Source organism: Petromyzon marinus (genome assembly GCF_048934315.1).
Source record: "Petromyzon marinus isolate PM22_M1 ecotype Great Lakes invasive population chromosome 80 unlocalized genomic scaffold, UKy_Petmar_22M1.pri1.0 chr80_unloc.2, whole genome shotgun sequence".
NCBI classification, from domain to species: domain Eukaryota; kingdom Metazoa; phylum Chordata; class Hyperoartia; order Petromyzontiformes; family Petromyzontidae; genus Petromyzon; species Petromyzon marinus.
This window is the reverse complement of record NW_027422630.1, coordinates 696,611-712,655: the sequence shown is the minus strand read 5'-3', so window position 1 is coordinate 712,655 and position 16,045 is coordinate 696,611. Positions and strand designations below refer to the sequence as shown.

Here is a 16,045-nt window from a genome sequence, read left to right as displayed (position 1 = left end):
TCTCTGTGTATCTGTGTCTCTTTCTCTGTGTCTCTGTGTCTCTGTGTCTCTGTGTCTCTGTGTCTCACTCTGTGTCTCACTCTATCTCTGTGTCTCTGTCTCTATGCCTCTGTGTCTATGTGTATCTGTGTCTCTGTCTCTGTGTCTCTCTCTGTGTCTCACTCTATCTCTGTGTCTCTGTGTCTCTGTCTCTGTGTCTCTGTGTCTCTGTGTCTCTGTCTCTGTGTCTCTGTCTCTGTGTCTCTGTCTCTGTGTCTCTGTGTCTCAATCTGTCTCTGTGTCTCTGTGTCTCTGTGTCTCTGTCTCTGTGTCTCTGTGTCTATGTGTATCTGTGTCTCTTTCTCTGTGTCTCTGTCTCTGTGTATATGTGTCTATGTGTATCTGTGTCTCTGTGTCTCTGTGTCTCACTCTGTCTCTGTGTCTATGTGTATCTGTGTCTCTGTGTCTGTGTCTCTCTCTGTGTCTCACTCTATCTCTGTGTCTCTGTCTCTGTGTCTCTGTGTCTATGTGTCTCTGTGTCTATGTGTATCTGTGTCTCTGTCTCTGTGTCTCTCTCTGTGTCTCACTCTATCTCTGTGTCTGTGTCTATGTGTCTATGTGTATCTGTGTCTCTGTGTCTCTGTCTCTGTGTCTCACTCTGTCTCTGTGTCTCTGTCTCTGTGTCTCTGTGTCTCTGTGTATCTGTGTCTCTTTCTCTGTGTCTCTGTGTCTCTGTGTCTCACTCTGTCTCTGTGTCTCTGTCTCTGTGTCTCTGTGTCTCTGTCTCTGTGTCTCTGTCTCTGTGTCTCTGTGTCTCTGTCTCACTCTGTCTCTGTGTCTCTGTGTATCTGTGTCTCTTTCTCTGTCTCTGTGTCTCTGTGTCTCACTCTGTCTCTGTGTCTCTGTCTCTGTGTCTCTGTGTCTCTGTCTCTGTGTCTCTGTCTCTGTGTCTCTGTCTCACTCTGTCTCTGTGTCTCTGTGTATCTGTGTCTCTTTCTCTGTGTCTCTGTGTCTCTGTGTCTCACTCTGTCTCTGTGTCTCTGTCTCTGTGTCTCTGTGTCTCTGTCTCTGTGTCTCTGTCTCTGTGTCTCTGTGTCTCTGTCTCACTGTGTCTCTGTGTCTCTGTGTATCTGTGTCTCTTTCTCTGTGTCTCTGTGTCTCTGTGTCTCACTCTGTCTCTGTGTCTCTGTCTCTGTGTCTCTGTGTCTCACTCTGTCTCTGTGTCTATGTGTATCTGTGTCTCTGTCTCTGTGTCTCTCTCTGTGTCTCACTCTATCTCTGTGTCTCTGTCTCTATGCCTCTGTGTCTATGTGTATCTGTGTCTCTGTCTCTGTGTCTCTCTCTGTGTCTCACTCTATCTCTGTGTCTCTGTGTCTCTGTCTCTGTGTCTCTGTGTCTCACTCTATCTCTGTGTCTCTGTGTCTCTGTCTCTGTGTCTCTGTGTCTCACTCTATCTCTGTGTCTCTGTGTCTCTGTGTATCTGTGTCTCTTTCTCTGTGTCTCTGTCTCTGTGTCTCTGTGTCTCACTCTGTCTCTGTGTCTCTGTCTCTGTGTCTCTGTGTCTCTGTCTCTGTGTCTCTGTCTCTGTGTCTCACTCTGTCTCTGTGTCTCTGTCTCTGTGTCTCTGTGTCTCTGTGTATCTGTGTCTCTTTCTCTGTGTCTCTTTGTCTCTGTGTCTCTGTGTCTCTGTGTCTCACTCTGTCTCTGTGTCTCTGTCTCTGTGTCTCTGTGTCTCTGTGTATCTGTGTCTCTTTCTCTGTGTCTCTGTGTCTCTGTGTCTCTGTGTCTCTGTGTCTCACTCTGTCTCTGTGTCTCTGTCTCTGTGTATCTGTGTCTCTTTCTCTGTGTATCTGTGTCTCTGTCTCTGTGTCTCTGTGTCTCTGTGTCTCACTCTATCTCTGTGTCTCACTCTGTCTCTCCGTGTCTGTGTCTTACTCTGTCTCTGTGTCTCTGTCTCTGTGTCTCTGTGTCTCACTCTATCTCTGTGTCTCTGTGTCTCTGTGTATCTGTGTCTCTTTCTCTGTGTCTCTGTGTCTCTGTGTCTTACTCTGTCTCTGTGTCTCTGTCTCTCCGTCTCTTTGTCTTACTCTGTCTCTGTCTCTCCGTCTCTTTGTCTTACTCTGTCTCTGTGTCTCTATGTCTCTGTGTCTCACTCTGTCTCTGTGTCTCACTCTGTCTCTGTGTCTCTGTGTCTCACTCTGTCTCCGTGTCTCTGTCTCTGTGTCTCTGGCTCCCTGTCTCTGTGTCTCCCCAGCGGTGGACTGCCAGGTGTCTCTGTGTCTCACTCTGTCTCTGTGTCTCTGTGTCTCTGTGTCTCACTCTGTGTCCCTGTGTCTCTGTGTCTCACTCTGTCTCTGTGTCTCTGTCTCCCTGTCTCCGTGTCTCCCCAGCGGTGGACTGCCAGGTGTCTCTGTGTCTCACTCTGTGTCTGTGTCTCTGTGTCTCACTCTGTCTCTGTGTCTCTGTGTCTCTGTGTCTCACTCTGTGTCTCACTCTGTCTCTGTGTCTCCGTGTCTCTGTCTCCCTGTCTCCGTGTCTCCCCAGCGGTGGACTGCCAGGTGTCTCTGTGTCTCACTCTGTGTCTCTGTGTCTCACTCTGTGTCTCTGTGTCTCACTCTGTCTCTGTGTCTCTGTGTCTCACTCTGTCTCTGTGTCTCACTCTGTCTCTGTGTCTCACTCTGTCTCTGTGTCTCTGTGTCTCACTCTGTCTGTGTGTCTCTGTGTCTCTGTGTCTCACTCTGTGTCCCTGTGTCTCTGTGTCTCACTCTGTCTCCGTGTCTCTGTGTCTCTGTCTCTGTGTCTCACTCCGTCTCTGTGTCTTACTCTCTCTCTCTGTGTCTCTGTCTCTGTGTCTCTGTGTCTCTGTCTCTGTGTCTCACTCTGTGTCCCTGTGTCTCTGTGTCTCACTCTGTCTCCGTGTCTCTGTCTCCTTGTCTCCGTGTCTCCCCAGCGGTGGACTGCCAGGTGTCTCTGTGTCTCACTCTGTGTCTCACTCTGTCTCTGTGTCTCCGTGTCTCTGTCTCCCTGTCTCCGTGTCTCCCCAGCGGTGGACTGCCAGGTGTCTCTGTGTCTCTGTGTCTCCGTGTCTCACTCTGTCTCTGTGTCTCTGTGTCTCACTCTGTCTCTGTGTCTCTGTGCCTCTGTCTCTCTGTCTCCGTGTCTTCCCAGCGGTGGACTGCCAGGTGTCTCCGTGTGTCTGTGTCTCTGTGTCTCTCTGTCTCCGTGTCTCTCTGTCTCTGTGTCTCTGTCTCTGTGTCTCACTCCGTCTTTGTGTCCCTGTGTCTCTGTGTCTCACTCTGTCTCTGTGTCTCCGTGTCTCTGTCTCCCTGTCTCCGTGTCTCCCCAGCGGTGGACTGCCAGGTGTCTCTGTGTCTCACTCTGTGTCTCTGTGTCTCACTCTGTCTCTGTGTCTCACTCTGTCTCTGTGTCTCCGTGTCTCTGTCTCCCTGTCTCCGTGTCTCCCCAGCGGTAGACTGCCAGGTGTCTCTGTGTCTCACTCTGTGTCTCTGTGTCTCACTCTGTGTCTCTGTGTCTCACTCTGTCTCTGTGTCTCTGTGTCTCACTCTGTGTCTGTGTCTCACTCTGTCTCTGTGTCTCACTCTGTCTCTGTGTCTCTGTGTCTCACTCTGTCTCTGTGTCTCACTCTGTCTCTGTGTCTCACTCTGTCTCTGTGTCTCTGTGTCTCACTCTGTCTGTGTGTCCCTGTGTCTCTGTGTCTCACTCTGTCTCTGTGTCTCCGTGTCTCTGTCTCCCTGTCTCCGTGTCTCCCCAGCGGTGGACTGCCAGGTGTCTCTGTGTCTCACTCTGTGTCTGTGTCTCACTCTGTCTCTGTGTCTCTGTGTCTCACTCTGTCTGTGTGTCCCTGTGTCTCTGTGTCTCACTCTGTCTCTGTGTCTCCGTGTCTCTGTCTCCGTGTCTCCGTGTCTCCCCAGCGGTGGACTGCCAGGTGTCTCTGTGTCTCACTCTGTGTCTGTGTCTCACTCTGTCTCTGTGTCTCTGTGTCTCACTCTGTCTGTGTGTCCCTGTGTCTCTGTGTCTCACTCTGTCTCTGTGTCTCCGTGTCTCTGTCTCCGTGTCTCCGTGTCTCCCCAGCGGTGGACTGCCAGGTGTCCCCGTGGTCCCCATGGTCTCCGTGCAGCACGTCATGCGGACGCGGTGTCTCCGTGCGGACACGTCTCATGGACACGGAGCCACGCTTCCACGGATCGCCTTGTCCGCAACTCCGCGAAGACAGACGCTGCAGGGACAGACGCTGCCGGACACGGCCGGCCGAGACACGGAGACACCGCGTCAGGGACACGGGGAGAGAGACACGGGGGTAGAGACACGGGGAGAGAGACACGGGGGTAGAGACACGGGGGTAGAGACACGGGGGTAGAGACACGGGGAGGGAGACACGGGGAGGGAGACACGGGGAGGGAGACACGGGGAGGGAGACACGGGGAGAGAGACACGGGGAGGGAGACACGGGGGTAGAGACACGGGGAGAGAGACACGGGGAGAGAGACACGGGGAGAGAGACACGGGGAGGGAGACACGGGGGGGAGAGACACAGGGAGGGAGACACGGGGAGGGAGACACGGGGAGGGAGACACGGGGAGAGAGACACAGGGAAAGACACGGGGAGGGAGACACGGGGAGAGAGACACGGGGAGGGAGACACGGGGAAAGAGACACGGGGAGAGAGACATGGGGAGGGAGACACGGGGAGAGAGACACGGGGAGAGAGACACGGGGAGGGAGACACGGGGAGAGAGACACGGGGAGAGAGACACGGGGAGAGAGACACGGGGAGAGAGACACGGGGAGAGAGACACGGGGAGGGAGACACGGGGAGATAGACACGGCGGGGGAGACACGGGGAGAGAGACACGGGGGGGGAAGACACGGGGAGAGAGACAGGGAGAGACACGGGGAGAGACATGGGGAGAGACACGTGGTTGACCAATAGGGAGACATCCCTTGACCGCACCCGGGCATCGATCAGCCTCCCATTATATCTGTACCAGATGGAGATTCCCCCGGTACAGCTATTGAAGGCTTCACGAACTACGTGGTCAAAATAGATGTTAAATAATGTGGGAGCCAGAGGACATCCCTGTCGCACCCAAAGGTGTACAGGGAATGGCTCTGACTCCCGGCCACGTAGTTTTACCCGGGCCCGCTCACCATCATGAAGGTCCTTAATGATCGTGAGCAGAGGGTCAGGGACTCCGAAAGCACGATGAACAACCCAGAGCCCAGGCCTACTGATGGTATCATAGGCCTTGACCAGGTCAATAAAGCAGAGATATAGGTCTTGTAGGAATTCCCTACACCTCTGATGTAGCAGACGGACAGAAAATATGGCATCTGTGCAGGACCGCCCTTTCCTGAAACCGCATTGGGGCTCCGCAAGCCTCTCCTCAGCGTGCCTGGCAAGGCGATGTTGAATAATCCTTGCCAGGACCTTTCCCGGCACACTGAGGAGTGAGATGCCCCTGTAGTTGTTACAGTCTGTGCGGTCTCCCTTCTTAAGAGAGGGGGACCACCAGGGCATCCTTCCAATCCTGCGGAACCTGTCCAGTGTTCCAGACTGTTGTTATGATGTCATGTAGGGCAGTCTGTGTACAAACGCCACCCTCCCTCAGCATTTCGCTTGGGAGATCATCTCTGCCCGGTGCCTTTCCTGGTCTCAGACTCCGGATCGCCTTCAGTACTTCCTCAACAGATGGCACGTCAGCCAGCCACTCACAGGGGGTGACTTCCTCCAATATTTGAGGCACCGCAGCCTCAGCAGGGTCATCCTCACTTTGTGCCACGATGTTTTCCAGGCTGAGGGATTCACCTCCCCCAGGACCTCACAGAAATGCTCAGCAAATCTGCAAACCTGTTCCTGTGGTTTGGAGATTGGATCACCGTTTTTTTCCCTAATGATGGTAATAGGTCTGGTGCTGCAGGTTACTTTTTTGATGGAGTTAAATAGAGATTTGTGATCACGGGCCACTGAGGCAGACTCCATCTCCTCAGCAACCCGCGACCACCACCCATCTTTGCAGCACCTCACGGCTCTCCGAACCTCCGTGCGAAGGCTGTGGTAAGCCTCCTTCTCTGACGTGGGATGCTGTTGATGATTAGAGTGGGCCTGTCGCTTTTTCTCAGCCAGCTTGAACACCTCCTCTGTCAGCCAGGGTCTCTGGGGAGGTCTGGAGTGGAAGAACGGCAGGCGCATCTTACAGATGACTAGTTGATGGTCAGAGGGCAGATCATCTCCACGGTAGGTCCTGGTGTCAAGGACATGGGCCCGCATCCGCTGTTCCGTCACTATGTAGTTCAGCAGATGTTCTTGCTTGGACCCGGCATGCATCCATAATGTTGTGTGGATGCGCCGATGCCGGAACAGCGTGTTGGTAATTACAAGCCCATGGGCTGCACAAAAATCTAGCAGCCTCCTACCGTTGTTATTGAGCTGATCTAGCCCATGCCCTCCAATCACTCCAGACCAGGTGCCAGCATCATGACCAACTCGGGCATTGAAGTCACCCAACTAGATGACTCTATCCCGAGGGGCCACTTTAGCTAGCACCTGTGACAGGAGGTCACAGAAGGCATCTGACTCATCGGCTTTGTCTGCATCTCTCCACGGATGTTCGTCTTCGGTGGGGGCATAAGTAACCACGACCACCACTCCTCGCCTCCAGTTGATGGGAAGGCGAGCCCAAAGTAGCCTGGGGCTTACAGCTTCCCACACCTCACCGCCACGCTCCCACGCCCCCTTCATTATTTTGTTCAAAAGAAGATCCACACCCTGTTGTTTGGCAGTCTGCTGCCCCGAGTAGAGGACTGTCCACCCCTCATGGTGGCAGGAGCCAGAACCGGTCCACCGGACCTCCTGAATGCCACAGAGATCCAGGCGGTACCGGTCCAGCTCCCGACAGAGGAGTGGCAGCCTCTCCTCCGCAGTGAGCGTTCGAACATTCCACGTGGCCCTCCGTAGTGGCTTTTCGTTGTTTTCGTTGTTTCTGGGTTTGGCCAGGAGACGTCACAGACGCCTGTCCCCCCGGGGCCTCTGGCACAAGCTTAGTTAGATTTTTAAATCGTGGGTTTGGTGGTAATTAATTGATGGTGGAGGGGTGGCCAGCCCCTCGTACCCGTCCAGAGCCCCTGTTTGGCCACTGTGGTGGTCACAGACGCCACGAGGGGAGAGGCCAATCTGAGTTGGCCCTCCGCCCACGGCACTGCCCACCACAGCGTTGCCGTCTGGCACCACGAGGAGGTAGGGGGTTGTTTTTGCCAAACTACACACACAGACACACACACAGACACACACACAGACACACACAGACACACGTAGACACACACGTAGACACACACAGACACACACACAGACACACACATAGATACACATACAGACACACACACAGACACACACACAGACACACACACAGACACACACATAGACACACACACAGACACACATAGACACACACGTAGACACACACACAGACACACACACAGACACACACAGACACACACACAGACACACACATAGATACACATACAGACACACATACAGACACACACACAGACACACACACAGACACACATACAGACACACATAGACACACACGTAGACACACACAGACACACACACAGACACACATACAGACACACATACAGACACACATACAGACACACACACAGACACACATACAGACACACATAGACACACACGTAGACACACACAGACACACACACAGACACACACATAGATACACATACAGACACACACACAGACACACACACAGACACACACACAGACACACATACAGACACACATACAGACACACACGTAGACACACACAGACACACACACAGACACACACATAGATACACATACAGACACACACACAGACACACACACAGACACACACACAGACACACACACAGACACACATACAGACACACATAGACACACACGTAGACACACACAGACACACACACAGACACACACATAGATACACATACAGACACACATACAGACACACACACAGACACACATACAGACACACATAGACACACACGTAGACACACACAGACACACACACAGACACACACATAGATACACATACAGACACACACACAGACACACACACAGACACACACACAGACACACATACAGACACACATACAGACACACACGTAGACACACACAGACACACACACAGACACACACATAGATACACATACAGACACACACACAGACACACACACAGATACACACACAGACACACACACAGACACACATACAGACACACATAGACACACACGTAGACACACACAGACACACACACAGACACACACATAGATACACATACAGACACACACACAGACACACATACAGACACACATAGACACACACGTAGACACACACACAGACACACACACAGACACACATACAGACACACATAGACACACACAGACACAAACACAGACACACACATAGACACACACGTAGACACACACACATAGACATACACATACAGACACACACACAGATACACACACATAGACACAGACACACACACATAGACACACACATAGACACAGACATAGACACACAGACACATACACACAGACACGCACACAGAAACAACAACAACCGCCATTCACCACTAAGTGGCGGTGACGTCACCACGACGCTTGTGCCAGGCCATCTAAAGTTACCATCACTACCATCTAAAGTTACCATCACTACCATCTAAAGTTACCATCATTACCATCTAAAGTTGCCATCATTACCATCTAAAGTTACCATCATCTAAAGTTACCATCACTACCATCTAAAGTTACCATCATTACCATCTAAAGTTACCATCATTACCATCTAAAGTTACCATCATTACCATCTAAAGTTACCATCACTACCATCTAAAGTTACCATCATTACCATCTAAAGTTGCCATCATTACCATCTAAAGTTACCATCACTACCATCTAAAGTTACCATCACTACCATCTAAAGTTACCATCATTACCATCTAAAGTTGCCATCATTACCATCTAAAGTTACCATCACTACTATCTAAAGTTACCATCATTACCATCTAAAGTTACCATCACTACCATCTAAAGTTACCATCATTACCATCTAAAGTTACCATCACTACCATCTAAAGTTACCATCATTACCATCTAAAGTTACCATCATTACCATCTAAAGTTACCATCACTACCATCTAAAGTTACCATCATTACCATCTAAAGTTACCATCATTACCATCTAAAGTTACCATCATTACCATCTAAAGTTACCATCACTACCATCTAAAGTTACCATCATTACCATCTAAAGTTACCATCATTACCATCTAAAGTTACCATCATTACCATCTAAAGTTACCATCACTACCATCTAAAGTTACCATCATTACCATCTAAAGTTACCATCATTACCATCTAAAGTTACCATCATTACCATCTAAAGTTACCATCATTACCATCTAAAGTTACCATCATTACCATCTAAAGTTACCATCATTACCATCTAAAGTTACCATCATTACCATCTAAGTTACCATTATTTTTTCCTTTATAAATCAACTCTGAGCGGACAGCTGTGTCCGTGAAATATTGAAGAGATGATTCATCTAAAACTACTCTGACTCTGTCATTGTCGTTGTTGTTGAGATGTTTAATGAAGTTTTAAATCTCTGTGTGAGTGACACACTGAGTGAGTGACACACTAAGTGAGTGACACACTGAGTGACACACTAAGTGAGTGACACACTGAGTGAGTGACACACTGAGTGAGTGACACACTGAGTGACACACTGAGTGAGTGACACACTGAGTGAGTGACACACTGAGTGACACACTGAGTGAGTGACACACTGAGTGAGTGACACACAGAGTGACACACTGAGTGAGTGACACACAGAGTGACACACTTAGTGAGTGACACACTGAGTGAGTGACACACTGAGTGAGTGACACACTGAGTGACACACTGAGTGAGTGACACACTGAGTGAGTGACACACTGAGTGACACACTGACTGACACACTGAGTGAGTGACACACTGAGTGACACACTGAGTGAGTGACACACTGAGTGAGTGACACACTGAGTGAGTGACACACTGAGTGACACACTGAGTGAGTGACACACTGAGTGAGTGACACACAGAGTGACACACTGAGTGAGTGACACACAGAGTGACACAGTGAGTGACACACTGAGTGAGTGACACACTGAGTGAGTGACACACTGAGTGACACACTGAGTGAGTGACACACTGAGTGAGTGACACACTGAGTGACACACTGACTGACACACTGAGTGAGTGACACACTGAGTGAGTGATACACTGAGTGAGTGACACACTGAGTGACACACTGAGTGAGTGACACACTGAGTGAGTGACACACTGAGTGACACACTGAGTGAGTGACACACTGAGTGACACACTGAGTGAGTGACACACTGAGTGACACACTGAGTGAGTGACACACTGAGTGAGTGACACACTGAGTGAGTGACACACTGAGTGAGTGACACACTGAGTGACACACTGAGTGAGTGACATACTGAGTGACACACTGAGTGACACACTGAGTGAGTGACACACTGAGTGAGTGACACACTGAGTGACACACTGAGTGAGTGACATACTGAGTGACACACTGAGTGACACACTGAGTGAGTGACACACTGAGTGAGTGACACACTGAGTGAGTGACACACTGAGTGAGTGACACACTGAGTGACACACTGAGTGAGTGACACACTGAGTGAGTTACACACTGAGTGAGTGACACACTGACTGAGTGACACACTGAGTGACACACTGAGTGAGTGACACACTGAGTGAGTGACACACTGAGTGAGTGACATACTGAGTGACACACTGAGTGACACACTGAGTGAGTGACACACTGAGTGAGTGACACTGAGTGAGTGACACACTGAGTGACACACTGAGTGAGTGACACACTGAGTGACACACTGAGTGAGTGACACACTGAGTGAGTGGGTGGGTGAGTGGGTGAGTGAGTGTGTGAGTGTGTGGGTGAGTGGGTGGGTGAGTGAGTGGGTGAGTGGATGGGTGAGTGGGTGGGTGGGTAGGGTGGGTGGGTGAGTGGTGAGTGGGTGGTGAGTGGGTGGTGAGTGGGTGGTGAGTGGGTAAGTGGTGAGTGGGTGGTGAGTGGGTGGGTGGTGAGTGGTGAGTGGGTGGTGAGTGAGTGAGTGGGTGGTGAGTTTGGTGGTGAGTGGGTGGTGAGTGGGTCGGTGGGTGGTGAGTGGATAGGGTGGGTAGGGTGGGTGGGTGAGGGAGTGGTGAGTGGGTAGGGTGGGTGGGTGAGGGAGTGGTGAGTGAGTGGGTGGTGGGTGAGTGGTGGGTGGGTGGGTGAGTGGTGGGTGTGTGGGTGGGTGGGTGAGTGGTGGTTGTGTGGGTGGGTGGGTTAGTGATGGGTGTGTGGGTGGGTGGGTGAGTGGTGAGTGTATGGGTGGGTGGGTGAGTGAGTGGGTGAGTGAGTGAGTGGGTGAGTGAGTGAGTGGGTGAGTGAGTGGGTGGGTGAGTGAGTGGGTGGGTGAGTGAGTGGGTGAGTGAGTGGGTGCGTGAGTGGGTGAGTGAGTGAGTGAGTGGGTGAGTGAGTGGGTGGGTGAGTGAGTGGGTGGGTGAGTAAGTGAGTGAGTGGGTGAGTGAGTGGGTGAGTGGGTGAGTGAGTGAGTGGGTGAGTGAGTGGGTGAGTGAGTGAGTGGGTGAGTGAGTGAGTGGGTGAGTGAGTGGGTGAGTGAGTGAGTGGGTGGGTGAGTGAGTGGGTGGGTGAGTAAGTGAGTGAGTGAGTGAGTGGGTGAGTGAGTGGGTGAGTGGGTGAGTGAGTGAGTGGGTGAGTGAGTGGGTGAGTGGGTGAGTGAGTGAGTGAGTGCGTGAGTGAGTGCGTGAGTGAGTGGGTGAGTGAGTGAGTGTGTGGGTGAGTGAGTCATTCAGTGGTTGGGTGGGTGAGTGGGTGGGTGAGTGAGTGGGTGGGTGAGTGAGTGAGTGAGTGGGTGAGTGGGTGAGTGAGTGGGTGAGTGAGTGAGTGGGTGAGTGAGTGAGTGAGTGGGTGAGTGAGTGGGTGGGTGAGTGAGTGAGTGAGTGGGTGGGTGAGTGGGTGGGTGGGTGAGTGGGTGAGTGAGTGAGTGACTGGGTGAGTGAGTGAGTGTGTGGGTGAGTGAGTGGTTGGGTGAGTGAGTGAGTGAGTGGGTGGGTGAGTGAGTGGGTGGGTTGGTGGGTGAGTGAATGAGTGGGTGGGTGAGTGGGTGAGTGGGTGGGTGGGTGAGTGGGTGAGTGAGTGGGTGGGTGAGTGGGTGAGTGGGTGGGTGGGTGAGTGGGTGAGTGAGTGGGTGAGTGAGTGGGTGGGTGAGTGAGTGGATGGGTGTGTGAGTGGGTGAGTGAGTGGGTGGGTGGGTGAGTGGGTGGGTGGGTGAGTGGGTGAGTGAGTGAGTGAGTGGCTGAGTGAGTGGGTGGGTGAGTGGGTGAGTGGGTTAGTGAGTGGGTGAGTGAGTCCGTGGGTGAGTGATTGAGTGGGTGAATGAGTGGGTGAGTGGGTGAGTGAGTGGATGAGTGGGTGAGTGAGTGAGTGGGTGGGTGGTTGAGTGAGTGGGTGAATGAGTGAGTGAGTGGGTGAGTGGGTGAGTGAGTGGGTGAGTGGGTGAGTGAGTGGGTGAGAGGGTGAGTGAGTGGGTGGGTGAGTGAGTGGGTGTGTGAGTGATTGAGTGAGTGGGTGAGTGAGTGGGTGGGTGAGTGAGTGAGTCAGTGGGTGAGTGAGTGAGTGGGTGGGTGAGTGAGTGAGTCAGTGGGTGAGTGAGTGAGTGAGTGGGTGAGTGGGTGGGTGAGTGAGTGGGTGGGTGAGTGAGTGAGTGGGTTGGTGAGTGAGTGGGTGAGTGAGTGGTTGATTGAGTGACTGGGTGAGTGAGTGACTGAGTGAGTGACTAGGTGAGTGACTGGGTGAGTGAATGGGCGAGTGACTGAGTAACTGGGCGAGTGACTGAGTGAGTGACTGAGTGAGTGACTGAGTGAGTGAATGGGCGAGTGACTGAGTGACTGGGCGAGTGACTGAGTGAGTGACTGGGTGAGTGACTGGGCGAGTGACTGGGCGAGTGACTGGCTGAGTGACTGAGTGAGTGACTGGGCGAGTGACTGCGTGAGTGACTGGGTGAGTGACTGAGTGAGTGACTGGGCGAGTGACTTGGTGAGTGACTTGGTGAGTGACTGGGTGAGTGACTGGGAGAGGGACTGGGTGAGTGACTGGGTGAGTGACTGGGTGAGTGACTGGGTGAGTGACTGGGCGAGTGACTGGGCGAGTGACTGGGTGAGGGACTGGGTGAGTGACTGGGTGAGTGACTGAGTGAGCGACTGCGTGAGTGACTGGGTGAGTGACTGGGTGAGTGACTGCGTGAGTGACTGGGTGAGTGACTGAGCGAGTGACTGGGTGAGTGACTGGGTGAGTGACTGGGTGAGTGACTGGGCGAGTGACTGGGCGAGTGACTGCGTGAGTGACTGGGTGAGTGACTGAGCGAGTGACTGGGCGAGTGACTGGGTGAGTGACTGGGTGAGTGACTGGGTGAGTGACTGGGTGAGTGACTGGGCGAGTGACTGGGCGAGTGACTGGGTGAGTGACTGAGTGAGTGACTGGGTGAATGACTGGGTGAGTGACTGGGTGAGTGACTGGGTGAGGGACTGGGTGAGTGACTGGGTGAGTGACTGGGCGAGTGACTGGGTGAGTGACTGGGTGAGTGACTGGGCGAGTGACTGGGCGAGTGACTGAGTGAGTGACTGGGCGAGTGACTGGGCGAGTGACTGGGTGAGTGACTGAGTGAGTGACTGGGCGAGTGACTGGGTGAGTGACTGGGCGAGTGACTGAGTGAGTGACTGGGCGAGTGACTGGGTTAGTGACTGGGCGAGTGACTGTGTGAGTGACTGGGTGAATGACTGGGCGAGTGACTGCGTGAGTGACTGGGTGAGTGACTGGGTAAGTGACTGGGCGAGTGACTGCGTGAGTGACTGGGTGAGTGACTGAGTGAGTGACTGGGTGAGTGACTGGGTGAGTGACTGAGTGAGTGACTGCGTGCGTGACTGGGTGAGTGACTGAGCGAGTGACTGGGTGAGTGACTGGGTGAGTGACTGGGTGAGTGACTGCGTGAGTGACTGGGTGAGTGACTGAGCGAGTGACTGGGTGAGTGACTGGGTGAGTGACTGGGCGAGTGACTGGGCGAGTGACTGGGTGAGTGACTGGGTGAGTGACTGAGTGAGTGACTGCGTGAGTGACTGGGTGAGTGACTGAGCGAGTGACTGGGTGAGTGACTGGGTGAGTGACTGGGTGAGTGACTGGGCGAGTGACTGGGCGAGTGACTGGGTGAGTGACTGCGTGAGTGACTGGGTGAGTGACTGGGTGAGTGACTGGGTGAGTGACTGGGTGAGTGACTGAGTGAGGGACTGGTTGAGTGACTGGGTGAGTGACTGGGTGAGTGACTGGGTGAGTGACTGGGTGAGTGACTGGGCGAGTGACTGGGTGAGTGACTGGGCGAGTGACTGCGTGAGTGACTGGGTGAGTGACTGAGTGAGTGACTGGGTGAGTGACTGAGTGAGTGACTGGGTGAGTGACTGGTTGAGTGACTGGGTGAGTGACTGGGTGAGTGACTGAGTGACTGTGTGAGTGACTGGGTGAGTGACTGGGCGAGTGACTGCGTGAGTGACTGGGTGAGTGACTGAGTGAGTGACTGGGTGAGTGACTGGTTGAGTGACTGGGTGAGTGACTGGGTGAGTGACTGAGTGACTGTGTGAGTGACTGGGTGAGTGACTGGGTGAGTGACTGGGTGAGTGACTGGGTGACTGTGTGAGTGACTGGGTGAGTGACTGGGTGAGTGACTGGGTGAGTGACTGGGTGAGTGACTGGGTGAGTAACTCGCTCTGCTCATGGGCCTTACCTTAATAGGCGCCCCGTCTCGCTCCCAGCGCTCTGCCTCCCTCAGCTCGCTCAGGTTACCCGGGGGACCTTTATCTTTGTTTACGGCTCTGTCTGCCTGTCCATGTGCGCGCAACACTTCCAACTATTTTAATTGATGTGAGTGGTTGGGTGTTTAGGTGGGTGGCTGAGTGGGTGAGTGGTTGGGTGGGTGAGTGGGTGGGTGGGTAAGTGGGTGGGTGAATGGGTGGGTGAGTGGGTGGGTGGTTTGTTGAGTGGGTGGTTGGGTGAGTGTTTGGGTGAGTTGGTGGGTGAGTGGGTCGGTGAGTGATTGGGTGAGTGGGTGGGTGAGCGGTTGGGTGAGTGGGTGGGTGGGTGAATGAGTAGGTGGGTGGGTGGATGAGTGGGTGAGTGGGTGGGTGGGTGATTGGGTGGGTGAGTGGGTGGGTTGGTGAGTGGGTCGGTGAGTGGTTGGGTGAGTGGGTGGGTGAGTGGTTGGGTGAGTGGGTGGGTGGGTGGGTGAGTGAGTAGGTGGGTGGGTGGGTGAGTGGGTGGGTGAGTGGGTGGGTGGGTGAGTGGGTGAGTGGTTGGGTGAGTGAGTGGTTGAGTGGTTGGGTGGGCGGGTGAGTGGGTGAGTGGTTGGGTGGTTGGGTGAGTGTGTAAGTGGGTGGGTGGTTAGGTAGGTGGGTGAGTGGGTAGGTAGGTGGGTGGGTGAGTGGGTAGATGAGTGGGTGAGTGTGTAGGTGGTTGGGTGAGTGAGTGGGTGAGTGGTAGGTTGAGTGAGTGGTTGAGTGGGTGGGTGAGTGAGTGGGTGGGTGAGTGGGTGAGTGGTTGGCTGAGTGGGTGGGCGGGTAGGTGAGTGGGTGGGTGGGTGAGTTGGTGGGTGAGTAGGTGAGTGGTTGGGTGAGTGAGTGGGTGGGTGTGTGGGTAAGTGAGTGGGTGAGTGGGTGGGTAGGTGGGTGCGTGAGTGGGTGTGTGATTAGTTGAGTGGTTGGGTGAGTAGGTGGGTGAGTGGGTGGGTGATTGGTTGGGTGATTGGGTGGGTGGGTGGGTCGGTGGGTGGGTGAGTGAGTGGGTGGGCGGGTAAGTGAGTGGGTGGGTGGGTAGGTGGTGCGTGAGTGGGTGGGTGATTGGTTGGG

The 16,045-nt window shown here is 53.3% G+C and overlaps 1 protein-coding gene across 1 annotated transcript in view; it reads left to right on the top strand.

The window, feature by feature from the left end:
- Positions 1-4,352, top strand: part of SPON1 (spondin 1) — a 64,903-nt gene extending 60,551 nt beyond the window's left edge. The window contains 1 exon segment of the mRNA XM_076058891.1: positions 4,072-4,352. Within this exon segment, the coding sequence (XP_075915006.1) occupies positions 4,072-4,301 (230 nt within the window). The 3' untranslated portion in view covers positions 4,302-4,352.
- The last annotated feature ends 11,693 nt before the right edge of the window (positions 4,353-16,045 follow it).